Source organism: Dendrobates tinctorius, unplaced genomic scaffold, assembly GCF_039654945.1.
Source record: "Dendrobates tinctorius isolate UK_male_01 unplaced genomic scaffold, ASM3965494v1 ptg000091l, whole genome shotgun sequence".
Taxonomy (NCBI): Eukaryota; Metazoa; Chordata; class Amphibia; order Anura; family Dendrobatidae; genus Dendrobates; species Dendrobates tinctorius.
This window is the reverse complement of record NW_027361759.1, coordinates 13,928,627-13,954,884: the sequence shown is the minus strand read 5'-3', so window position 1 is coordinate 13,954,884 and position 26,258 is coordinate 13,928,627. Positions and strand designations below refer to the sequence as shown.

At 40.9% G+C, this 26,258-nt stretch overlaps 1 protein-coding gene across 2 annotated transcripts in view; it reads left to right on the top strand.

The window, feature by feature from the left end:
• The window catches only part of TRAT1 (T cell receptor associated transmembrane adaptor 1), a 268,813-nt gene extending 244,234 nt beyond the window's left edge, over positions 1-24,579 (top strand). For both annotated transcript variants that reach the window (XM_073586249.1, XM_073586250.1), the window contains exons 3-6: positions 872-908; positions 9,941-10,002; positions 12,672-12,742; positions 23,266-24,579. In XM_073586249.1, the coding sequence (XP_073442350.1) occupies positions 872-908; positions 9,941-10,002; positions 12,672-12,742; positions 23,266-23,529 (434 nt within the window). In that variant the 3' untranslated portion in view covers positions 23,530-24,579. The remainder of the gene's footprint in view (positions 1-871; positions 909-9,940; positions 10,003-12,671; positions 12,743-23,265) is intronic.
• Positions 24,580-26,258: the final 1,679 nt, after the last annotated feature.

Genomic DNA, 26,258 nt, shown 5'->3' with positions numbered 1-26,258 from the left:
CTGTGTCTGGCATTCTATTGACACTTACATTCTCTGGGATAATTATTTACCATTTTTTTTACTTCGTTCATGTGCACAGTTGCCCAAGATAAGATAAGGAGTTATTTGTTACCTCCAGTTGCATGAATATTTCTTTGATGTAATTGCATCTCTATCCCATAGTTTTGTCTTTAAGTGATCCTGTTGTTGGCAGTTACCTTTTTTGCATCTATACATCTCTGTTTTGGACTATTATGATCTTTATGAGTACTAATTTTATGATGTATCAAATAAAATGTCTGTTTTAATAAAATGTCTTTTTTACTACTGTTAAAACTTCCCTCTGTTTTTGGTTGATTACAATATATAGGAAGTTATTTAGGCTATGCTGCGTTCGGCGCGCACTGGCGCACCTTCAAAAGTGCGCAGCGCACGCCAAAATCCTACTAGCGCATGGCCAGCACACGATCTGCGCACCCTATGCTAAAGATAGGGTGCGCAGATCGCAATCGTCCATGTGCAATAGTAGGCGGCGATGACCAGATGGGGCGGGCAGGGAGCCGGCAGGGGGCGGGGCTTAGCGGCACCGTGCGCTGCGTGGAATAAACGCTAGTGTGAAACTATCCTTAGTCATGCTGCCCGTGGTTCAGGCAGTGTGAATCTGACGACAGATTCCCTTTAAAATAAATGGGGGGGGGTCTGTGCAATGCATGGATGTTCTAAGTTTTTTAGAACCCAAAAGGCTATAATTGGCTTGCTAATATTCAGTTAAGCAAAAGTGCAGACACCCTTCTAATAAATTAGAATTCATCAATCAAGTATTTACAAATTATTTTTTGCAACCTGACACATAATCCCCCCTTTTAATTCTCTCTCTTTTTTATTTGCATAGTAAAAGTCATGAAATATAGCAGCCAGGGCACAATAAGGTAAGCATTGGTGGCTATGTCAGTGTTTTATTCAAAGCTTGTACACACAACCGTATAAAAAAATCATTCAGAGTGTCATCCAGAAAAGTGGGACAATTTTTTCCTCACTTGTCATCCGTGTGCAGTCCATGCTTTTACCCAGCAGCTATGGGTCATTTATAGCAACATTTACAGTTTCCTCTGTTACAGAATTGCACTCTATCCATAAAATCAGATCTATAGTGTGTCTCTATATGGCATCTGCTTTTTTCTTGCCCCTATAGACTTGAATGAGTGAGTCTCATCTGATTTTCAGATGAAAACCCCTTCATGCTGCCATTTTTTTTACACATTCAGCTAGTGAAAAAAATGTGCATTGAATCATTAAATAACATTGGACCAAGTGCGAACCGTTTTTCGAACGGAGAGCACTCTGATCGAACATATAGTATAGTAAACAAACAATTACTATTTGATTTTACTATTTATCAGTCTGACATGCATGAGGACATAGTTACTTAGGCTTAAAAAAGACACAGGTCCATCAAGTTCAACCTTTCTCCACCAATTATACATTCTTTGTCACTAAATTATCTATATCCCACAATGCCATTTCCGCTGAGGAAATCATCCAGCCCTTTTTTAAAAGCTATTATAGTGTCTGCCATTACTACCTCTTGTGGAATATCATTCCACTGTCCGACTTATTACATAGAAAAACCACATTTAAAGAAGCTCTTCTGTGAAGATTTTATTCCTCTGAATCTGTGCATATGTGCATGTAAAATAGCGAGTGTATTAATATGGTTACTTACCACAGCCTTATTCGGGATCCAGCGCAATTCTGCTCCTTTTCTGAGTAATGTCACCGCAGACTCTCCGGCTCAATTAATGTTCTATGTGTGAGCCAGAAGTCTCTTTTATGATTTATGTCCATGGAGCCCTAGAGCCACTTCCACATCACGCATAGCAGTTTCACCCAGGGAGTCTGAAGAGTGGTGAGGTGACTGAGAAGAGGAGCATAACTCATCTGGATACCAGAGAAAATGATGGTAGGTGAGTATATTAACACACTGACACTAAAGTATGGGCACATATACACAGATTTAGTGAAAAAAACTTCATGGAATGTCTTTTTTAAGGCTTTGTCTGAGGGCTTCATTTTAAGTATTTGTGTGCTCAGATAATTTTCACAAATGTTTCAGACTTTAATTAGCCTTTTAGGGATATGGCTTGTCCACTATTATTGTTAGGAAAGGCTAGTTGATGCAAATTTCCCAGCTTTACAAACACCCAGCCTCCTCAAAACCTTGGGCCAAAAAAGAGTAGCCATAGTTTATTCTAAGCAGCTGCCTAGTACACTGATAGTGAAAATGGTGGAGACCCACTAAGCAAGAGAAGACTATAAGATAGTGTGGTATATCGGCTCACTCAATTGCTCATAGAGGTAGGCACAGGAATGCTGTCTCTTTAAATTTTCCACTTGTTTATTTAGGTACAGCATAAACCAGGGCATGGTTAGCAACATGAACATGTCTGGCCTAATGGGAAAACAAAACAGAAGCAAATGGCACAGTCCATGTTGCTGCGGGGATCTGCCTGTTTAAGAAGTAAACATAGCTCTGGAGGTCACATCTTCAGGCTGACTATTTATCTCCTAAACTACACCCTGGGGTGGAGATATGGTGTACAGCCTCCCACCCACTTTTCAGCTGTTCACCAACCCTAGACCTTAACATGGCCGATTAACTCATCTAAACATTTAGTGTGCTGGAGCATTTTTCTAGCTTCATACAGTGGGGAAAAAATGTATTTAGTCAGTCACCAATTGTGCAAGTTCTCCTACTTAAAAAGATGAGAGAGGCTTGTAACAGACATCATAGGTAGACCACAGCTATGAGAGTCAAAATGAGAAAACAAATCCAGAAAATCACCTTGTCTGATTTGGCAGGATTTATTTTGCAAATTATGGTGGGAAATAAGTATTTGGTCATCGAAAACATGCAAGTTTTCTGGCTCTCACTGACCTGTAACTTATTCTTTAAGAGGTTCATCTGTTCTCCACTCATTACCTGTAGTAATGGCACCTGTTTGGACTTGTTATTGGCTGTCAGCTTTATTATGGCTAGTTATCAAGAATACAGGGCTTCCCTCAAGGTTTTTTTTAAAAATTATTTAAATAAATAATTTAAAAACGGTGTGGGGTCCCCCTATTTTTGATAACCAGCAAAGCTAAAGCAGACAGCTGAGGCTGGGTATTGGCCCCTCCAACCTAATAACAGGCGGCCACAGCTGCCCCAGAACAGGCACATCTATTAGATACACCAATTCTGGTGCTTTGCCCAGCTCTTCCCACTTGCCCTGTGGCGGTGGCAAGTGGGGCAATATTTGTGGGGTTGATATCTCCAACAGCAAAATCACAAAAAGAGGACTTGAAAATCCTCTAATAATCTAGAAAAAACACCAAAAAACAGGCAAAGATGATTACATGTCTAGGACACAAGACAAATGCACTATCAGGGTGCAGTGGACCCAAATAAAGATAGTGACTACACAGGTGCAGTAATAGTTGCTATCTTTATTTGGGTCCGCTGCACCCTGATAGTGCATTTATCTTGAGGCCTAGACAGGTAAGCATCTTTGCCTGTTTTTTGGTGTTTTTTTCTAGATAATTGGATGATTTTTAAGTCCTCTTTAGAACTTGCAAAAGTTGAGACCCTTGACCTGGGTTGCAAGCTTACACATTTTGGACAGAATATTAACTAACATATATTGCTATGTGTTTTTTGCACTTTATATCTTTTCATGGTGCATTTGGGCCCAGATGGCACTGTAAACTGTGGCCTCTGTTCACACAGGATGCATTTTAGTTAGCACTGGGCAGCCCGCCATAGGGCATTATTAATAGGCTGTAAGCCAGAAGCTCTGCAACCTTTGTGTGTGAACAGTGCCGCATACAGACTGTATATGTTTGCACTGGTGTACCAAACGGCCAATCCCTGATTGTGGGGTTGATATCTCCTTTGTATTGTTAGATGACATTAAGACCACAGGTTAGTAATGGAGAAGCGTCTAAAAGATGCCTATTATCAACTAACCCCATAGTCATATTGTAACTAAAAAACAACCAGAATAAAGTCCTTTATTTGGAAAAAAAATCCACACCGTTTTACAAATTTATTTAAAAATAACAAAGTTATACTCAACTTATGCCTATTCCATTGAAGCCCTTTTCCCTTGTAAAAAAAGAAAAATGATAAACAACCATATTCCTGTTCTGTCTCAAGTGAAGATGTCCCACCCCATAATACGTGTCTGCGATATGTGGTTTACAACATGAATGGCGCCATGATGTGACTGTCCAGGGTGAAAACCATGGGAGAATGAGGTGACAATACAAAGGTGACAGCAACGCCACAAATATTACCCCACTTTCCACTGTCACAGGGCAAGTGGGAAGAGCTGAGCATAGAGACAGAATTGGTGCATCAAATAGTGTCTTTTTGGGGGGGCGGCTACAGGCTGATGTTTTTAGGCTGAGAGGAATATCCATAGCTCCTTACCAGCCTGAGAATACCAGCCCCCAGCTGTCTGCTTCAGCTTGACTAGCTGTCAAAAATGGGGGGGACCCAGGCCATTCTTGATAACCAGCCACGACAATGCTCAGCTGAGGGTTGCAGCCCACAAATGTCAGTTTTGCCATGCTGGTTATCAAAAATTGAGCAGACTTGACGTCATTTAAAAAAATTAAATTATTTAATAGCGCAGGCACCGCCTGATGAATACTCCCACCAGCGGTGCCAGCTCTTATTGTTATCAGCGTCATTAGGCATAGGCTGATGGGAGTAGTACTCTCTTATCAGCCAATGCCTGTGACATCTGACAGTGTGGGAACCGCAGCTCTCTGACCAGCGGTAATGATTTTACCGCTGATCAGAGGCAATGTTTGCAGCGTGGCAAAAAACAGGTGTTCGGGCCCCCCAGTTATCTGAATTTGGTCCGGGTTCGGGAACTATTCTGGTACCCAAACCAAACTTTTTTTTAAATGTTCGGCTGCACCCGCTGGACGCAAACATCCAGGGGTTCGTCCACTACTACTAAACATTTACAATTGCAAGATTCTACTCATAAAGTGGTTTACCAAAATAAAAAAAACAGGTGGTCACATCATAATAAATTGGTGCAAGCAAAAACAATGCGTTAAACACACAAAAGTATACAAAAAACAGGCACAAAGCCAATAATGAATAAGGATGAAGGTGTTTAAATTTGACATAATTTGCTGGGGGAGAGCCCACCAAACACTTTAGATGGTCAGAGCTGGTCCTGCCAAAATCAGTCTATTCAGCCTACTTTAATGTGTGTGGTGATTTTAAGCCTCTCTTATTCTCCAGCTTACCTCATTGTCCATCTGCCTATAAGTAGATGTCATATACAGTGGGTACGGAAAGTATTCAGATCCCTTAAAATTTTTCACTCTTTATTTCATTGCAACCATTTGGTAAATTCAAAAAAGTTCATTTTTTCATTACTGTACAATCTGCACCCCATCTTGACAGAAAAAAACAGAAATATAGAAATTTTTGCAGATTTATTAAAAAAGAAAAACTGAAATATCACATGGTCATAAGTATTCAGACCCTTTGCTCAGTATTGAGTAGAAGCTCCCTTTTGAGCTAGTACAGCCATGGGAAAGATTTTTGGGAATGATGTAATGTGATGGAATAATGTAATGATGTAAAACTCTTGTACATGCCCTCATCATCTCCCGCCTTGACTACCGCAACACCCTCCTCTGTGGCCTCCCTGCTAACTCTCTTGCACCACTCCAGTCTGTCCTCAATTCTGCTGCCTGACTAATCTACCTCTCACCTCGCTACTCCCCTGTCTCTCCCCTCTGCAAATCCCTCCATTGGCTCCCAACACTGACCTACAAAGCCATCCACAACCTTTCCCCTCCCTATATCTCTGAACTAGTCTCCCAATATCTTCCCTCATGTACTCTTCGATCCTCCCAAGACCTCCTACTCTCCTCCACACTTATTCGTTCCTCAAACAACCGCCTCCAAGATTTATCCCGAATATCCCTTATCCTCTGGAATGCCATGCCTCAACACGTCCGATTATCCACCACCCTCGGATCCTTCAAACGGAACCTGAAAACCCATCTTTTCATGAAATTTTACAGCCTGCAATAACCATTCTGCCACCTCACCACGCCTGAGATGCTGCACCCCCGACCTTCTATCTTTTCCCCGCTATCCCGTAGAATGTAAGTCCACAAGGACAGGGTCCTCTTCCCTCTGTACCAGTCTGTCATTGTAAATTTGTTGTGGAGACTTGTTTACTGTTAACGATATCTATAACTTTGTATGTAACCCCCTTCTCATGTACAGCACCATGGGTTATGAATGGGTCACCGAGGAGGAAAAAATAAACAACAAGCTAAGTCTCAGAAAACCAGAGAAGTTGGTAACTATGCAGATTGCAGATCCCTGAACTTAACCGCACAACTAGCAGCAGTCGTGGAGCGTTCCTATCTTGGTCCTAGACGCCTCGTCACAACCGGAGAGCTACATAAGACTAAAGCAGGAAAAGAGGAAAACTAACTGCCCCAGAGCAGACCCCAAAGGAAAGACAGCCCCCCACATGTATTGACAGTGAAACAAGATGAAATTACAAACAAAGGCAGGAAAATAGGCTTAGGGTCATTGTCTTGTTGGAAGGTGAACTGTTATGAATGAGTCACCGAAGGAGGAAAAAACAAAAATACAAGCTAAGTCCAGAAAACCGGAGAGGTTGGTAGCTATCGGATTGCAGACCCCTGATCCTATCCACAACAACTAACAGTAGCCGTGGGGGGTTCCTACGATGCCCTAGACCCCTCGATCACAGCCAGAGAACTAAATAGGCCTAAAGAAAGAAAGGGGAAATCTATACTGCCCCAGAGCAGACCCCAAAGCAATAGGCAGCCCCCAACAAATAATGACGGTGAAGCAAGATGAAAACACTAACACAGATAGAAAGATAGGTTGAGAAACGATGGGGCCCAAGCTAACTAAAAAGACAGGATAGAAAAGCTGCTGTCTGCAATCCGTAAAAAACCCTACCAAAAAATGTCCCAACCGTCTGATAGGAAAAACAGGCCCTGAAGTCGCTAGGACTTCAAAAAGACTAAATCAGCACTCAGGTAAATTCTGAAGACAGAGCAAAGAGACAAACTGATCAGAGACAAAAATGGAACTCAGCACACCCCCAACCGGGGATGGCTGAACTCCAAAAAACAAAACAAAACTAATAAGTTCAATAGCAGAGCAAAAACTTATCTTTGGGAAGCAGGAATCAGACTGGTCTCCAAGAATCCAGCAGAGAAAATCACCAGCGACTCAGAAGGGCGTCGGCTGCCTTATATCCAGTCAGAATTTCCTGCTACCCAGTCATCATCTACCAGATCAGGTGTTTGGTAATCAGCCTCACTACCTTCCTTCACCAGAAGAGGGAGTTCATCAGACATCGACGGTGAAGGGGAAAATGAACTCACAACAGTGAACCTTCGGCCAAGTCTGAGATCCAAAGCTCTCTGGAAGAGGTTTTCATCAAGGATATCTCTGTACTTGGCCGCATTCATGTTTCCTTCAGTTGCAACCAATCGTCCTGTGCCTGCAGCTGAAAAACACACCCATAACATGATGCTGCCACCACCATGTTTCACTGTTGGGATTGTATTGGGCAGGTTATGAGTAGTGCCTGGTTTTCTCCACACATACCGCTTAGAATTATCACTAAAAAGTTCTATCTTCATCTCATCAGACCAGAGAGTCTCATTTCTCATAGTCTGGTAGTTCTTCATGTGTTTTTTAGCAAACTGTATGTTTGGCAGTGAGGAGAGGCTTCTGTCGGGCCACTCTGCCATAAATGTCTGACTGGTGGAGGGCTGCAGTGATAGCTGACTTTGTGGAACTTTCACCCATCTCCCTACTGCATCTGTGGAGCTCAGCCACCGTGATCTTGGGGTTCTTCTTTACCTCTCAGCAAGGTTTGGCACTGAGGAGAGGCTTCCATCGGGCCACTCCGCCATAAAGGCCCGACTGGTGGAGGGCTGCAGTGATAGCTGACTTTGTGGAACTTTCACCCATCTCCCTACTGCATCTGTGGAGCTCAGCCACCGTGATCTTGGGGTTCTTCTTTACCTCTCTCACCAAGGCTCTTCTCCCATGATTGTTCAGTTTGGCTGGACGACCAGGTCTAGGAAGACTTCTGGTAGTCCTAAACCTCTTCCATTTAAGGATTATGGAGGCCACTGTGCTCTTAGTAACCTTGAGTACTTCAGAAATTCTTTTGTAACCTTGGCCAGATTTGTGCCTTGCCACAATTCTGTCTCTGAGCTCCTTGGCTAGTTCCTTTGACCTCATGATTCTCATTTGGTCTGACATGCACTATGAGCTGTGAGGTCTTATATAGACAGGTATGTGCCTTTACAAATCAAGTCCTATCAGTTTAATTAAACACATTTGGAATCCAATGAAGGAGTAGAACCATTTCAAGGAGGATCACAAGTTAATGGACAGCATGTGACTTAAATACAGTGGGGAAAAATAATATTTAGTCAGCCAACAATTGTGCAAGTTCTCCCACTTAAAAAGATTAGAGAGGCCTGTAAGTGACATCATAGGTAGACCACAACTATGAGGCTATGTACCCACGTTAGCATTTTTAAACACTCAGGAATCGGGTCTCCTTCCCAGAAAATGCGCGGATAAAAACGTTAGTTTTTTGCCGTGATTTTTGCGCGTTTTTTGCTGAAAAAACGCGCGTTTTTGATGCGTTTTTTTCTGCGCGTCTTCTGGGCTATAGGAAATAGCCAAAAAGGTGGACCTAATTAATGAACATGCTGCGTTTTTTTACCGCTAAGCGTTTCCTTAGCAGTAAAAAACGGATCCATTGGCATAAAAAGGCCAAAATGCATTAAAATGAATGGGATGTTTCTTTTAAGCGTTTTTGATGCGGTTTGACCCCGAAAAACACATAAAAAATGCTTAAAAAAGCAACATGGGCACACAACCTGACAGTCAAAAAGAGAAAGCAAATCCAGAAAATCACCTTATCTGATTTGGCAGTATTTATTTTTTAAATTATGGTGGAAAATATGTATTGGTCATTAACAAAAGTTCATCTCAATATTTTGCTATATATCCTTTGTTGGCAATGACAGAGGTCAAACGTTTTCTGTAAGTCTTCACAGGCTTGGCACACACTATTGGCCCATTCTTCCATGCATATTTCCTCTAGAGCAGTAATGTTTTGGACCTGAGCTGGGCAACACAGATTTTCAAATTCCTCCAAAGGTTTTCTATGGGGTTGAGATCTGGAGACTGGCTAGGCCACTCCAGGACCTTCATATGCTTCTTACTAAGCCACTCCTTCCCTGTCACCATTCTTGACTGACCATGTCTGAGCAAAGGGTCTGAATACTTATCACCATGTGATATTTCAGTTTTTCTTTTTTAATAAATTTGCAAAAATTTCTACATTTCTGTTTTTTTCAGTCAAGATGGGGTGCAGAGTGTACATTAATGAGAAGAAAAATATGTTTTCGGAATTTACCAAATGGCTGCAATGAAACAAAGAGTGAAAAATGTAAAGGGGTCTGAATACTTTCTGTACCAACTGTACAGTAAGTGTAAAGATCAGGGAAAACACTGAAGAAGCAGAAGTAATCACGCAGGTGCCTCTGCCCTTATGAAGCAGCCGATTGGCAAATCACGCAAAGCGCCAACATCTAATATTATTAACTTATTGTAAAGATCTTGGCTGGCCTTAGCTATGTGAGATCTGTACGATCTTAACTAAAGATCCACATCTTTGTACCTGGTCTGTAGAGAGTACCTACAGCATAGTTTTGTATTAGCACTAAATTACTATAAACACTTGAAAAAGTTTGACATTATTACAAATTACACAGTATTTTACATTTGTTACAATAAAAGAATACATATATATATATTTGAGTATCCTTTAATAAGGTAAATTATTTGAATCTAATTTTTCTGCAGTTTTGACCAGCAGTATATTGAAAATAACCCAATATATGGCAATCTCAATCTGCCAATTCTTGGTAAGTAGATATTTTTTCTTTTTCCAAATTTCCAAAAATGCTTAAAGGATAAATATTATAGAAAGTAATAAAATTAAATATTGGCAAAACTGTAAGCAGAGGTTTAAAAGTATTTCCTTTCCATAATGTACTACACCTATCAGTAGTGAAGCCATGGCCCTAATGCATCAGTGAGAGGGAAATATGGAAAATATGACTATGGCCCTTATTCATCAAGACCAACCTTTTTCACGCTGGGCTTGATGAAGGCACAGATGAATTGTGAGGCGCCTGGATCATTAAGAGGCATCTGTAACACCCTATCACACCCCCATCTTCCGCAGCTGCGCAAAAGTTTTAAAACTTTTCAAAGCTTTTTACTCCACTTTTCTGGAGTAAAAGCTTTAATGAATAAGGACCTGTAGTTTTTATCGACGGCTTTTCAACTGAACAGTGCAAACCAATAGTTATAATTATTCTCTGTGCTTTTGAGTAAATCACAGCCTTTTATCTGGCTGTTTAGAATCATGATAGCTGAAGTTTGCATTTTGGATGTAGACACTTCACCGAAGACTTTGTCTATGAAAATCTAAAATGTGAATGTGTGGCCTCATTCAGTCACCCACTATTCAAGTATGAGTTTTAGCCATAGTTCTCAAGGATAGCAATCATACCTGTGATAGTCTATGGGGCCATTCACATGACATATGATAGTCTATGGGATGGACACATGTCTGATTTTGATCCGATGGTCAGATCCAAATCTGCAATGCAAGTCAGTGGGTCTGTGAAAAAATTGGACCTCTCTCGGATGACATCAGAGTTTGGTCTGATTTTTGCAGGGTGTCACAAAGGAGGTGCAGAAAATGTTTTCTTTTTTTCCACATGCGAGAAAAACTTGCATCAAAATAATTGTAATTTACTTGGAAAATAAGGAAATCTGAGTGAGGCCTGTTATGTAATCCAAATGAAATGAGCTAAATCCTAATTTTATGCTACAAGAATACTTTTGCGAGAGACAAGAATCAGTGGCATACTAATGATAGAGGTGTGCCAAATAGCCCGATCCTCTAGATGACATGCTCCTCTACTATAACTTTTCACAAGTTGCACAAGGAAAATAGGAAGGAAGTTATGGTGCACTATAAGTATATGAGGTATATGGAGTGTTCAACACTAAGTTCTCACTTAGAGCAATTTTACTAGAAACATAATGTAACCCACAATTTATGCCATAAAAGGTTAAAGCAATAGAAAATAAATGTAGCCACTCCTCATGAGAAGACAAGTAGAAGACATGTTTTTAAGGCTAAAAATATGTTTATTAACATCAATAGAGGTTGATGGCCGCGGGGTGTTTTGCTGGTGCGCGTGGCGATTTGTGCACCCACCATCTGTTCCAATCTCATTGGTTGGCCGCTGGTCATGTGTCTAGTGTCAGAGGTTCATGAAGTCCTGCATGAAACTATCACCATTTACATCCCCTTGAAAAAGCTACGTTATTAACAAGCAAAATGCGCGTTGGGAATTTCTTCTTTTCATAGGGTAACGAGTTGTATTTTTGTACGCAATTGGTAAGAACTTTGTACATTTACTTTGAAATATTTGTGACCAGTTTTGGATGTTACCTTGTATAGATAGGACATCTGTGTATATGCATAGTGGCTAGAGGAATACAGTATATACTGCTTGTTACCCTGTTACCTATCTGTCTGCCTTCATATTTTAGAATTGTTTTAACCTCTATTGATAAATTAATAAATATATTTTTAGCCTTAAAAAACTCTGGTTTTCCTCCTTTTCTTCCTAGATGTGCACAACTGCAGAGAAAAAATCCACATGGATTTTCAAATCTGTAGATAACTCTATTTAAAAAGACTGTGGAATACAACCTTGTCATTACAAAACGTGAAATAAGTTGTCAAATCTTCATAAGAGTAAGGGGGAGGGGGCCATCATAGGTGGTCTATGAACTTTGGATTTTCTAGCTATGCTCCTGCCATAGACAAAAGACCCAGATCCCCTTGCAAACTTAAAGTGCACTTTATAATTACAGTATAATATACAAAATATTTTATTTTAATATTTGATTATTTCAGAAAAAACATGGCGATCAATGTTTAAGAAATGATAGACTATTGAAGGTAAATATATTAAAGGGAATCTGTCATCAGGGTTTTGCTACCCCATCTGAGAGCAGAATGATATAGGGGAAAAGACCCTGATTCCAGAGTTGTGTTATTTATTGGGATGCTTGATGTCTTTTTGGTAAAATTACTATTTTATTTGCTACAGATCTAGCAGTTCTCTGAATGCTGAGCTCTGTATAACTCCACCCACTGATTGGCAGCTTTCTGCTCATGTGTAGAGTACAAGGAAAGCTGTCAATCAGTGGTTGGGGCGGAGTTATACAGAGCTCATGAATACAGAGGAATACTTGGCAGCGGGATCAAAAATCCTCTAGTGATAATCTGCCGCCGATAAAACAGTGATTTTAAAAAAATTACACCAAGCAACCCAGTAATTTGCCTTATGAACACCAATGGTAAAAAATCAGCTTGAAAGCATTAATCTTAGGGAGCTTTTTATTATACATGAAGTATAACATTATAACTTTAAGAGAAATTATAGAAGCGATATGAGATGATGGTGATTTATTGACAACTATATTTCTCTATAACATACTGTAGATCAGAATAATGATGAGTGCTGTTATGAAACAATGGCGAAACATCATGAAAGAAACATAGAGGAAAATCAGGTACTCTTCACTATATATGTTTTATTCATATTAATTGCAGCATCTGCTATTTGGTTTAACTTATGAAATGTATCCTGATAATATACATTTCAGGAAAGGTTCACACACATTGTGCATGACCTTGTGCGCTTCTTATAGGGTCTTTATAGGAGTGTAATTATAATATGTCATCAATCTGTAATTCTGTAAAGTGCTAGCAACTAAGAGGGATGCAAAAAAGACTGCATTTCTGGCCTCTTCCACACGTCCCTGTCTCCTGTACGTGTGGTGACAGTTTTTGCACGTACCAGAGACACTTACACACATAGACCCAGTCAAGTGAATGGGTCTGTGCACATGTCAGCGTGTATCCACGGACTGTGTATCCATGGGCAAAACACTCTGACATGTCCTTTTTTTACCATCAGCACAGGCTGCAAAATGTCTCACACACATGCACACAGATTACACATATGGATGTCATCCGTGTGACACTCAACGGCGCTAGGGAAAAAGCAGTACAGTAAGTGCTGTTCCCCGGTGCCGTGTGCTGAAGATCGCTCTCATCATTCTCATCTGCTCTGCCAGAGATGAGCGTGAGCAGGGGAGAATGATGACAGTTGCATTCAAGTGAGAAAAATGACAGCAGGCAGCGGTTGATGGGACTATTACCCCCATCAGCCTACACCTGCTGCTAATAACAATGACAGCAGCTGGCAGAAGGGAGTATTCATCACCCGCCACCTGCACTATAAATAAACAAATAAATTAAAAATACTACGTGGGTTCTCCTGAATTTTTTCTAACCAGCCTGGCTTAACTCACAGCTGGGGGCTGCAAACCTCAGCTGTCTGTGTTAGCAAAGCTGGTTATCAAGAATAGAGGGGTCCTCACGCTGTTTTTTAAAAATGATTTGAATATATAATTCTTTAAAAAATGGCATGGGCCCCCTCGTTTTTGACAACCAGCCTTACTAAAGCTGACAGCTGGGGGCTGGTTTTCTCAGGCTGGTAAGGTAATAGCAGCCCGCAGCCTCCCAGAAAAGGTGCTTTGCCGGGATCTTCCCACTTGCTCTTTAGCTGTGGCAAATGGGGTTCATATTTGTGGGGTTAATGTCACGTTTGTATTTTCAGGTGACATCAAGCCCACGGCTTAGTAATGGAGAAGTGTCTATAAGACACATCTCCATTACTAATGCTATAGTTGTATGGTAAATAAACACAGCCAGAATAAAGTCCTTTATTAGAAATAAAACAAAACACACTTTTCCATTTTTATTTAAAAGTAACAAACACAGTTATACTCACCTAATGCCTAATTCCCCTTAATCCCACGTTTTCTGTAATAAAACAAAATAAAAAAAAATATCCTTCACCTGTCCATCGTTCTGTCCCACGCCATAATCCATGTCTAGAGGAGTAATAGTTTTTAACCTGGACAGTGCCAAGATGCGACTATTTACACTGAGAAGCACTGGTGAATGAGCTTCTGTGAGCGCAGCATCATTGACCATCAGTGACATCATCATGGTTACCGCCCATCAATGAGGCTGTGTTCCCAGCAGGGCTGAACTGTCATAACCTCAGCACTATGGGAAAAAGTAAGTGATGAGGTCACTGCAGTTTAAGCTCAGTGACTTCACTGCAGATCACGGTGAGAAATTCTTACAGCACCAAGTCTTATAGGCATGGAATAAACAAGTTGACGACAATGGATTTTACACGATAAAATGTTAGGAAACATTGTTTTCTGTTTAATGACTTGCATATAAGGCAGATTGAACAAGAGAAAAAAAATGGCTCCTCCACCCCTTAGGCTATGTTCACGGGTAGCTTTTTTGCAACGTTTTTGCACTTTCTCTTTGCTTTCAATGGTGAAAAAACATTCAAGGGTAAATTTAATTTTTAACATTTTACCACCTTATCTGGGCATGTGGTGTGTGACATGGTCAGGCATATCCTGTTTAATTTATGAAGGATGGACTCTGCATTGTCCTCATAGGCTTTGTGAGTTTCAAAGACTGCCAAAAAGGCCTAACAAAAATTTAAAGGAGGGATTGCAATACACCCTGTAAGAGATGTATAGGAGGGCCTCAGAACAAATTTTTTGACAATTTTGAAAAGGATGTACAAAGAGACAGAATTTGTAAATTAATTAATGGAAAGAAGCTACCATGTTGTGGGCCATGGAAGAGATTTAGGCTGTGTGCCCACGATGCGATTTTTAAGCGTTTTTGCCACGATTTTTGTCACGAAAATGCTGCACAAACGTTTAAAAAACTCGTACAGAACACACCCCATGCATTCCTATGGCATTCCGCACATTTTTCAGCGGCGGAATCGCATCGCGGAAAAAAACGCAGCATGCTCATTCTTTTTGCGGAATCGCAAAGAATTGCCGCGATTCCGCACCCATAGGAATGGATGAGAACCACTTACTTCCCGCATGTGGCTATGCCCACCATGCGCAAAGTTAAGCATCTCATGTGCAGTTGGTACCCACGGTGTGGAGGAGAGGAGACTGTCCTCCAGGTCCTGGGTACCATACCCCTGTAAAAAAATGAAAAAAAAATAAAAAATCGGGGTATATTTACCTTCCGGTGTCACGCGCAGCCTTCCCGGGCCTCAGCATTCCCAGTAATGCCTTGCTGCAAGGACCTGTGATGACGTAGTCTCGCGTTATGTAGCGGTCTCGTGAGATCACTATAGCAACGCGAGACCAACGTCATCACAGGTCTCGCAAGGCATCACTGGGAACGGGAGCATCGCTGAGACTTTTTATCATTTTTAACATGCTATCTTTTACTATTGATGCCACATAGGCAGCCTCAATAGTAAAAAGCTGGTCACACTTGTCAAACACTATGTAAGGGCAGCACGGTGGCTCAGTGGTTAGCGCTGCAGCCTTGCAGCGCTGGGGTCCTGGGTTCGAATCCCACCAAGGACAACATCTGCAAGGAGTTTGTATGTTCTCCCCGTGTTTGCGTGGGTTTCCTCCGGGCACTCCGGTTTCCTCCCACACTTCAAAGACATACTGATAGGGAATTTAGATTGTGAGCCCCATTGGGGACAGTGATGAAAATATGTGCAAGCTGTAAAGCGCTGCGGAATATGTTAGCGCTATATAAAGATTATTATTATTATTAGACAAGTGTGACCAACCTGTTAATCACTTTCCAAGCGATGCTTGGAAAGTGCTTGAATTTCGCACGTGAAAATCGCGGCAAAATCGTGAACATAATCACGGTAAAATCGTGCGGGAAAAAAACGCGCGTTTTCTGGGAAGGAGTCCGGTTTTGAGTGTCCAGTTTAAAACGCTACATGGGCACATAGCCTTACAGTGTTTTGCTGATAGTAACCAGAACATAAGATGCACCACAGATTTTGGGAAGGAAATTAGCCAGCACCTGCAAGGTGTAGAGGGACAGTTCATGCCACGTGTTCATCTTGGATACCCAATAGATGTACGACACAGAGAAATCACGGAGGACGCTGGTATGGTCGACAAGGTATTCCTTCACCATCTTGAAAAACATTTCCCTCCTCGTTATAGTAACCCATGCATCAGGGCATGGGCACTGGGAGGGTCTAATGAAACTGTCCCAGACTTTTGACTAGACTAGAGACTCCAGCGAACAGTTTCAGGAAAGACTGAGTCACTGGCAGGTACGACTGGAATACAGGAACACGTAGGGCTCAGTTCAGACTTGACTGATTGGAACGGTTTCAGGAACGACTGGGTCACTGGCAGGTAAGACTCTAATACAGGAATGGGTAGGACCGAGGTCAGACTGGACGGACAGGAACAGTTTTAGGAAGGACTGTGTCACTGGCAGGTATGACTGGCATACAGGAACAGGTAAGACCAAGTTCTTCCTGAAACTGCTCCTGTCCATCGAGTCTAAACTGGGCCCTACCCATTCCTGTATTCCTTTCATACCTGTCAGTGACTCAGTCTTCCTGGAACTATTCCTGTTCCTTTAGTCTGAACTGGCTCCTACCTCTGCTTGTATTTCAACCGTGCCCACCTGCTTGCCAGTATTTCAGTGGTGCCCGCATGCCTGCTAGTGTATCCGCTGTGCCCATCTGCCTGCAAGTGTACCAGCCATGCCAGGATTAATCAATTTCAATGGTTATATGGAACATTGCACCAGTCTCTGTCCTGTGAAGCCTGAAGTACTCCAAAGTCTTGGGTCTGAAGGAGAGACTACCCTTGACAAGAGTATTTGTTATGATTGGGACATAGAGGAGGAGAGCAAGCCCAAGCTAAGTCACAGAAAACCAGAGAGGTTGGTAACTAAGCAGATTGCAGACCCCTGATCCTATCCACACAACTAGCAGTAGCCATGGAGCATGCCTATGATGATCCTAGACACCTCAGCACAGCCGGAGAGCTAACTAAGCCTAAAGCAAGAAAGGGGAAATCTAAACTGCCCCAGAGCAGACCCCAAAGGAATAGATAGCCCCCAAACATATATTGTCGGTGAGACAAGATGAAAACACAAACGCAGATAGGAAAATAGACTGAGCAAACAATGGGGCCCACACTGACTAGACAAGACAGGAAAGGAAAGACACTGTCTGCAATGACGCAAAAAACGTCCAACACGTCTGATGCAAAAATACTGAAGTTGCACGACTTTGCCCACTATATCAGCACTCTGGTATATTCTGAAAGCAGAGCAAAAAGAAGCCAATCTAATAAGGGACAAAAACAAACTGGCACAAGCAGTAACATATGGATGGTGATTCAGCACAGCCCCAGCTGGAGCTGGCTGACTCACACAACACTGAAATAGACAAAACCAGATCAAATGTGAACAGAATAGCAAAAGAACACTTAGCTGAAAATGCAGGGACTGAGCTGGAAACTAAGACCTCAGGAGGCAGGAAAAAATCACCAGCAGGGATAGAGGGAGTCTGCTGTCTTAAATCCAGTCTGAAACCCCAGATCTCCAGTCGTCGTCCTCATTATCACGTGGCATGCCTCTGTTAATCAGATCAGCTCCATTACCTCCAGTAACCACTAGAGGGAGCCCAGAAAGAGAACTCGCAACCCCTCTGTCAATTTGACCAGCTCCACTACCTTCAGTAGTAACCAGAGGTAGGCCAGAAAGCGAATTCACAACAAGTATTCCTTCTCCACCTTTTATCTTGACTGTAGTTGTGGACAGCCAGGTCATTACTGGTCTGCTAGTCATCGAGTCAAGGTGTACTGACGTCTCCGAAGAAAGGGAAGCGGTGACAATTTTTCCACACATCTCCAACGATAATACCAATGATCAGTTCCAAGGAACCTTCCTGCCTCTGTGAAGTTTTTTTCTGGACACCAAGTGGAATATGAATCCTGTCTTCAGTTTCAAAGTGGCCAGTTGACAAATACATCAAGGCGGAAGCCTTCAAGTCTCTGCTATCCACCGACCAGGAGGAAGTTCAGGTTGTTTTATCTACCATGGTGGTAGCAGATCTCACTGGGCAGAGAGAAACTTGGCAATTCAAGGCTCATGGTATTATGTCCACCTCGTTCTACTCTAAGGATGAACTGGACTGTATATGGTCTTGAAGAGAGTTGGGCTTCACTTCTTTTACAGACAATCTTTGCAGGCTTGAAGAATAAGAGGCATAAGGGGGTTACAGTAACACCATTTCCTGCATCCCTGCATGGCTTACCATTCCCCACCATGCAGGGACACCAATGTACTTACCACCCCAGGCCTTGCAGTGAGCTCATGGTCCTCTGTTTGCTACATGCTTATGGTGCACTTGTGGGAACTTCCTGATTCTTAAAAAGTCAGTGCGTGCACTCCTAATTTATCTCCAGTCCATTGCTGAGAGGCATTTGGTACTTAAGGCACCTCCACCTGTTGGGAGGTACCTGAGCAAGAATCTCTTTAAGTGTGTCCTTTCCAGTTCCTGCCATTCTGGGGCTGAATACCCAGGCCTGAACCCTTAATCACTACCTGTGTCTGTCCTTGTCTGAATTAAGACCGATCCCTGAACCTGTTTGTATCTAAGTCTGAATCTTTTCCTAAATTCCCTGTATCTGAATATGTACCTAGCTCTAAAACTTGCATTGCATGAAGCTGTACCTATCTTTAATAAATTCAGTGTCTGAACCAGTACGTATCTCTAATCTGCAGAATTTGAACCAGTACCTATCTCTTATATGTTGTCTCTGTGCAACATTAGTGGCATGCTACTTCACTGTAAGAACCTTGTGTTAGCCTGGCTCTGGCTGTCCTGTGTCCTTGTATTGGTCTTGTGTGAACTTGGACTTGTGTGTCCTTTGTGCACGTGTCCAATTGTGTCCTCCAGCACCATTATATCTCGTTGAGGGGCAGCTGCCATGTGACCGAGGTTAATTCTAGTGTAGCACCTGGTCACGCCTCATTGGGTTCTCCTTGGATATTGGCACTTGGGGAGGCACTTAGTCAAGCCCCTCCAGGCTCTCCTTGGCCCACAGTACAGTAGAACCACAATCCACGCTTGAGCTAAACAGTCCAAGCGCGAGTATAGCAAAAACTTTGTTGGTCTTCTTGAAGCCTTCAACTTTCTTGTGTAAAGAAATTATTTGATTTCTCGGGCCTTGTGAAATTTCTCTTCAATGTGGTGTTATTGCTGACAAAATGAGATGGGAAGTGTTTTTCCTTGTTAGGTAATACACTTTTATGTCTGTTGGACACCTGTCTAATGATAAATTAAACTTACCTGTAATTGAATTCTTGTTAATTGGTATCCTGTAGTCTAAACTTTATCTTTGCTCCTAAGACTTTCATTGCGGTGTACTTATTTTTGCAACATAGTCTTGAATGAATTTGTTAGAAAAATTACTTTTTTGGGTGTGCAAAATAACAAAACTTGTTTAGAAAAAATGACCCACATTTATGGCAGTATTTTGCAGTATGGCCTCCCATAAAAAGTATTGATTCTGAAAGGAAACTATAGATTTTCTGAGAAATCTGTTAGGGTGTACTCATTTATGCTGAGCACTATATATGCTCAACTTCGATGAATTTTCCCCAAAAGTTTAATTTGCAGCGAATGACATCACCATGAACCGCAATATTGAACATCATCTAATTGCCCAGAAAATATGTGTTTAACCCCTTTACTCCAAAGGGTGGTTTGCATGTTAATGCCTGGGCCAATTTTTTTCGATTCTGACCACTGTCCCTTTATGAGGTAATAACTCAGGAACGCTTCCATGGATCCTGGTGATTCTGACAGTGTTTTCTCGTGACATATTGTACTTCATGTTAGTGGTAAAATTTCATTCATATAACTTGCGTTTATTTGTGAAAAAAATGGAAATTTGGCAAAAATTTTGAAAATTTCGCAATTTTCCAACTTTGAATTTTTATGCTTTTAAATCACAGAAATATGGCACTCAAAAAACTTAATAAGTAACATTTCCCACATGTTTACTTTACATCAGAACAATTTGGGAACCAAAATTTATTTTCGTTAGAAAGTTATAAGGGTTAAAAGTTGACCAGCTATTTCTCATTTTTACAACTCCATTTTATTTTTAGGGACCACATCACATTTGAAGTCACTTTGATGGGTCTTATATGATAGAAAATACCCAAAAGTGACACCATTCTAAAAACTGCACCCCTCAATGTGCTCAAAACCAGATTCAAGAAGTTTATTAACCCTTCAGGTGCTTCACAGGAATTTTTTGAATGTTTAAAAAAATGAACATTTAACTTTTTTTCACAAAAAAAATTACTTCAGGTTCAATTTTTTTATTTTACCAAGGGTAACAGGAGAAATTGGACTGGAAAAGTTATTGTGCAATTTGTCTTGAGTATGCCGATACCTGATATTTGGGGGGGAACCACTGTTTGGGCGCATGGCAGAGCTCAGAAGGGAAGGAGCGCCGTTTGACTTTTTCACGCAAAATTGGCTGGAATTCAGATTGGATGCCATGTCAAGTTTGTAGAGCTCCTCATGTGCCTAAACAGTGGAAACCCCCACAAGTGACCCCATTTTGGAAACTAGACCCCCCAAGGAACTTATCTAGATATGTGGTGAGCACGTTGAACCCCCAAGGACTTCACAGAAGTTTATAACGTACAGCCGTACAATTAAAAAAATCATTTTTTCCACAAAAATGATCTTTTCACCCCCAATTTTTATTTTCCCAAGAGTAACAGGACCCCAAAAGTTATTGTGCAATTTGTCCTGAGTACGCTGATACACCATATGTGGTGGTAAACCACTATTTGGGCGCATGGCAGAGCTCGGAAGGGAAGCAGCACCATTTGACTTTTTTGGCTGGAATTGAGATCGGATGCCATGTCGCGTTTGGAAAACCCCTGATGTGCTAAAACAGTGGAAACCACCCAATTCTAACTCCAACCCTAACCCCAACACACCACTAACCCTAAACGTAGCCCTAACCCTAGCTCTAACCCTAGCCCTAACCCTAATCCTAGCCCTAACCCTAGCCCTAATGGGAAAATGGAAATAAATACTGATCGCGCTAGACGTACTATTCCGTCCTTGAGACTTAGGTCCCAGGTCACATGGACGGAATAGTACGTCTAATGTAGGAAAGGGGTTAACACTCTGAGTTCTCTGCAGGAGTGTATTGAATTCATATGGAGCTCTTTAATGCACACACAGCCTTAAGGGGCATTTACTCTACAAGATAATTGCAAACGAGCATTTTTGAAAACACTCATTTCGCGATTATCTTGTTGCTTAGTCAAACCTCTGATAACCTGATGAATGAGCAAAATGCTTGTTCATTGGGTGAAATTATCTTTTGTGCAGGGCAAAAGATCATAATTCTCAGCAGTGCATCATCCTGTGTAAAAAGGACTTGCGCTGCTGACAACCATGGCATCTTATGTGCACTGTGCTATATAGTTAAGAATATTCAGTGCGCATCATTTGCTTTGGTCTGCCTTTATAAATAGGCATTCATAGATCCGCTGATCAGTGAAAGTATATCAAGCCATCGGTTGCTCCATCCAACCGGACGTTTAGTAATGTCCAAGTGACATTTAGGTCAGCCTGTCTGGCTATGCGAAAATGAATGCCAACCAATAGCGCTATTCGGTGGGGGAAGTGTATGAGTATAATATTGGACTAATGCAAAAACAAAGTGACCAAAACATATGTACTTAACAAACATAATGTGCAAATATATATACTTTTTTATTTTACAAGACACACTGAGTGAGATAGACAGTTTGACCGGGGTCACACTTGCGAGTGCAATGTGAGAAGCTTGCTTGAGTCTCTCGCATCAATACCCGACACTGCTGCCAGCACTCCGAACCAGAGCGCTCAGCTGCATAAAAATACATGCAGCTGCACACTCCGGTCCCGAGTGCCGGCGGCAGTGCCAGGTATTGATGTGAGAGACTAGCGCGAGTTTCTCGCTTTGCGGTTGCAAGTGTGACCCCAGCCTTTGTGTTTAAATTGTTGGATTGTGGAGATTTTATCTTTTGTCTTTTCATAAAACAAATAAAATAATGGTTCTCTATCTCAAACTCAGAACCCATTTGGCACACTTTCTCTGACACCCAAGCCTTGTTTTTAGGATTTTTCTTTAGTAGGAAAATTCGAACAAAATGGCATTAAATTGCCCTCCTTGTTTTCAGTGTGTTAGCTCCTCTACTCAGTGTTTCTGAACATTATGCCAAAGTCACAATAAAACCACACTTTAACTTCAGTTTATTAATTCACATGAGCATAACACAGTCAGTTTTCCACAATCTTGGTTTGACTATAGATTTTATGACCTGAACTAGCATTATCATAGATTCCTGTCCTGTTAGGTTGGGCCAGGATTTGTGCCTATATTATTATATGTATTATGCTTGTATGAAACCGGGTGGACTGACTAGGAGCGCTGATTGGAAAAACTAATTCAAAAGTACTGTAGCACTGTTCTGTTGTACTGTCAGTTCCCATTCTCACTAGTTTGCCTTTTCTCTCTGCCATGGAACTGCATAGCCTGTTAAATATATCGAATCAGGATGTGCGGGAAGAATACATGAGTACTCTTACTTGAAGAGGCAGTCGCATATACATCTGGATTGAGAAGGAAAGGCAGAGCTGGTTTCTGCCTCTACTTGCTGGAAGAGAAGGCAGGGGGCCTGAGCAGGCTCAGACTTGCTCACAGAGGAATTTGTGAATACTCAGGCGGGCCCCAGTGCAGTGAGTGGGCTACATGAGCAGTAGTTGGCACAATACACTATGTATGAAGACAGGATCTCGTCATTTATTTAACAAACTACCCAACTTATTGTTACATAGGTAAATTTGTGAATGAAGGTAATGCAGTATTTGCATATAGCTGAACACTGGGCCACCAAAGTCAATGTTACTGGTGGCACTTGCCACTTTAGTCCGACACTGGGCCTGTGTAGTGTTAAACAGAAGCGTTGGGGAATAAGTAAAGTGAGTATTATTTATTCAGTATTGTCTTACAGCATTTGGGGAGGTTTTCAAAAATGTTTTATTTTTTTGTGGCTGGACAACCCATAAAAAAATTCTGTGTCATTTAATGTGCTGTTTATTTTTTAGCAGGTGGATCCAGAGGAACAGATGTGCTATGCGGATCTTGATCTCAATCCAAAAAGACCTGGTAAAAATCGAAAGAAAAAAGCAAAACCAAAGAGTATCCGGAGTTTTAAAGAGATGGACAGAGCAAATGTTGACATCTTATCTAGATCCAGTATTTACCTGAACAGTGAGCAGCTTAAAGCAGAATGTAGAGCTGAAGAAGAGCTGATTCACGATGACCCAGTGCGGATTTACCATTTGATGAAGGCAACAAGTAATGGATAACGGAGAAGAAAGTCACTCTCATTGGTCAAATTAGGAGCCACAGAGCTACATACAGAGGCTAATAGATAAAATACTGCTGTTCGATCAAAATCACATGTCCTTCTTTTCCCTAAGTTCTTGGTTTGTGCGTCCATTTTAACTATCCGTTTCTCTAATATGGGGAAAAAAACTAATGCAATATTCGAAAGTTTCTCCTAGTATTGGCGAGTTAAAAATGGGCAGCACAGAGATGCATAAAAAAATGAAATTTAGAGGGCTGTACAAAACACAGACAGCAAACAATGCCAAAAACATGCAGCAAAACAGTCATGTGAATTACGTTTTAGAAGAATAATATGGAATGAATAAAATGTGGGGCCAAAAAATATGTCCAAAAATATTGTATTATATACAGTACAATCTAAAAGCAATCTATGTATTATTCTATGTATTATTTATAAGCTTTGACCAAGGGCTGATAACTGCAGATTACAGTGTAGTAAGTGGAAGAACCATCACTCTACTATACGGCCCTCTACAGGCCGTGCTAAACTTTGAGACTTGAACAAGAATCAGTTAATTTATCTAGACACAGGTAATATGTACAACTGTTAGCCTGAAATACAATTTGTGCCATGTGAAATAGATACATATAAAACAGTCAAGAAAATAGTGTATAGATAACACATGTCCTAATACACAAAGATGCAACTTTTCATAAATGCAAGAATGTGAATTGTGTTATGGAATGAAGAGTAAAAAGAAGCGGGTTTAATAAAGTGTGAACATCATAATTCATGTATACTATAAACTGGTGTCTTTATAGCTGACCAATAAAATGTACTTTATCTCTAAACTGCATACAGCTGATGAAGACACATCTGATCTGCTGTACCAAAAGGTCTGAAAAGTTATCTGTTTATTCTTATTTATTTAGCCCCTTTACCCCAAAACCTGTTTTCACATTCCTGACCAGGCCAAATTTTACAATTCTGACCAGTGTCACTTTATGAGGTGATAACTCTGGAACGCTTCCATGGATCCCAATGATTCTGAGATTGTTTTCTCATGACATATTGTACCTCATGTTAATAGTAAAAAATTTTCAATATGACTTTCGTTTATTTTTGAAAAAAACAAGCAAAAATTTGATGAAAATTTTGAAAATTTTGCAATTTTTAAACCTTTATATTTTATACCCTTAAATCAGAAAGTTATGTCAGACAAAATAGTTAATAAATGACATTACCCACATGTCTACTTTACATTTTTTGGAACATATCTTTTTTTTGTTAGGAAATTTTAAGTATTAAAAATTGACCAGCGATTTCTCATTTTTCCAACAAAATTTACAAAACCATTTTTTAGAGACCACATCACATTTGAAATTACTTTGGGGGGTCTATATGACAGAAAATACCCAGAATTGACACCATTCTAAAAACTGCACCCCTAAAGGTGTTCAAAACCACATTCAAGATGTTTATTAACCCTTCAGGTGTGTCACAGGAATTAATGGAATGTGGAAGGAAAAAGTAAACATTTAACTTTTTTCACAAAATTTTACTTTAGACCCAACTTTTTTATTTTTGCAAGAGCAACAGGAAAAAAATGGATAAACAAAATTTGTTGTGCAACTCTCCTGAGTACGCTGATACCCCATATGTGGGGGAAAACTACTGTATTGGTGCACGGCAGGGCTCAGAAACGGAGAAGTGCCACTAGACTTTTTGAATGTAAAATTTGCTGTAATAATTAGCGGATGCCTTATGTGCCTAAACAGTGGGAACCGCTCACAATTGAATGCATTTGGAAGCTAAACCCCTCAGGAAACTTATCCAAATGTGTGGTAAGCACCATGATCACCCAGGTGCTTCATCGAAGTTTGTAATGTTGATCCGTAAAAATAAAAAAATCACATTTTCCCCACAAGTGTTTTTTAGCTGAGAATTTTGCATTTTCACAAGGGTAACAGGAGAAATTGCAACATACATTTTGTTGTGCAATTTTTCCTCAGTATGCTGACACCCCATATATGGAGAAAAACTAATGTTTGAAGAAGTGCATATTTGACTTTTTGAAAGCAAAATTTGCTGGAATAATTAGCGTATGCCATGTCATGTTTGGAGAACCCATGATGTGCCTAAACAGTGGAAACCCCCTCAAGGGAAACTAGACAACTCAGGGAACTTATCTAAATATGTGCTGAGCACCTTGAACCCCCAGATGCTAAATAGAAATTCATAACGTTGAGCCATGATAATAAAAATATATATTTTTTACCACCAAAATTTTCTTTTAGTGCCAAATGTTTAATTTTCACAAGGTAACAGAGGCAAATTGACCCCAAAATTTGTTGTGCAATTGCTTCTGAGTATGCAGATACCTCATATGTGGGGATAAACTACTGTTTGGGCACATGACAGGGCTCAGAAAAGGAGTGATGTTTTGGAATGCAAACTTTGATAGAATTTTCTGCCAGTGTCATGTCGCGTTTGAAGAGCCAATGATGTGCCTAAATAGTGGAAAACCCCCACAAGTGACCCCATTATGGAAACTAGACCCCTCAAAGAATCTATCTAGATGTGTTGTGAGGACCTTGAACCTACAGGTGCTTCACAGAATTTTACAACGTTGATCTGTGGAAATGAAGAAAAAATAATTTTCACCCAAAAATGTTGTTTTAACCCCATTTATTTCATTTTCACAAGGATAGCAGGTGAAAATGGACCGAAATTTGTCGTGGAAAT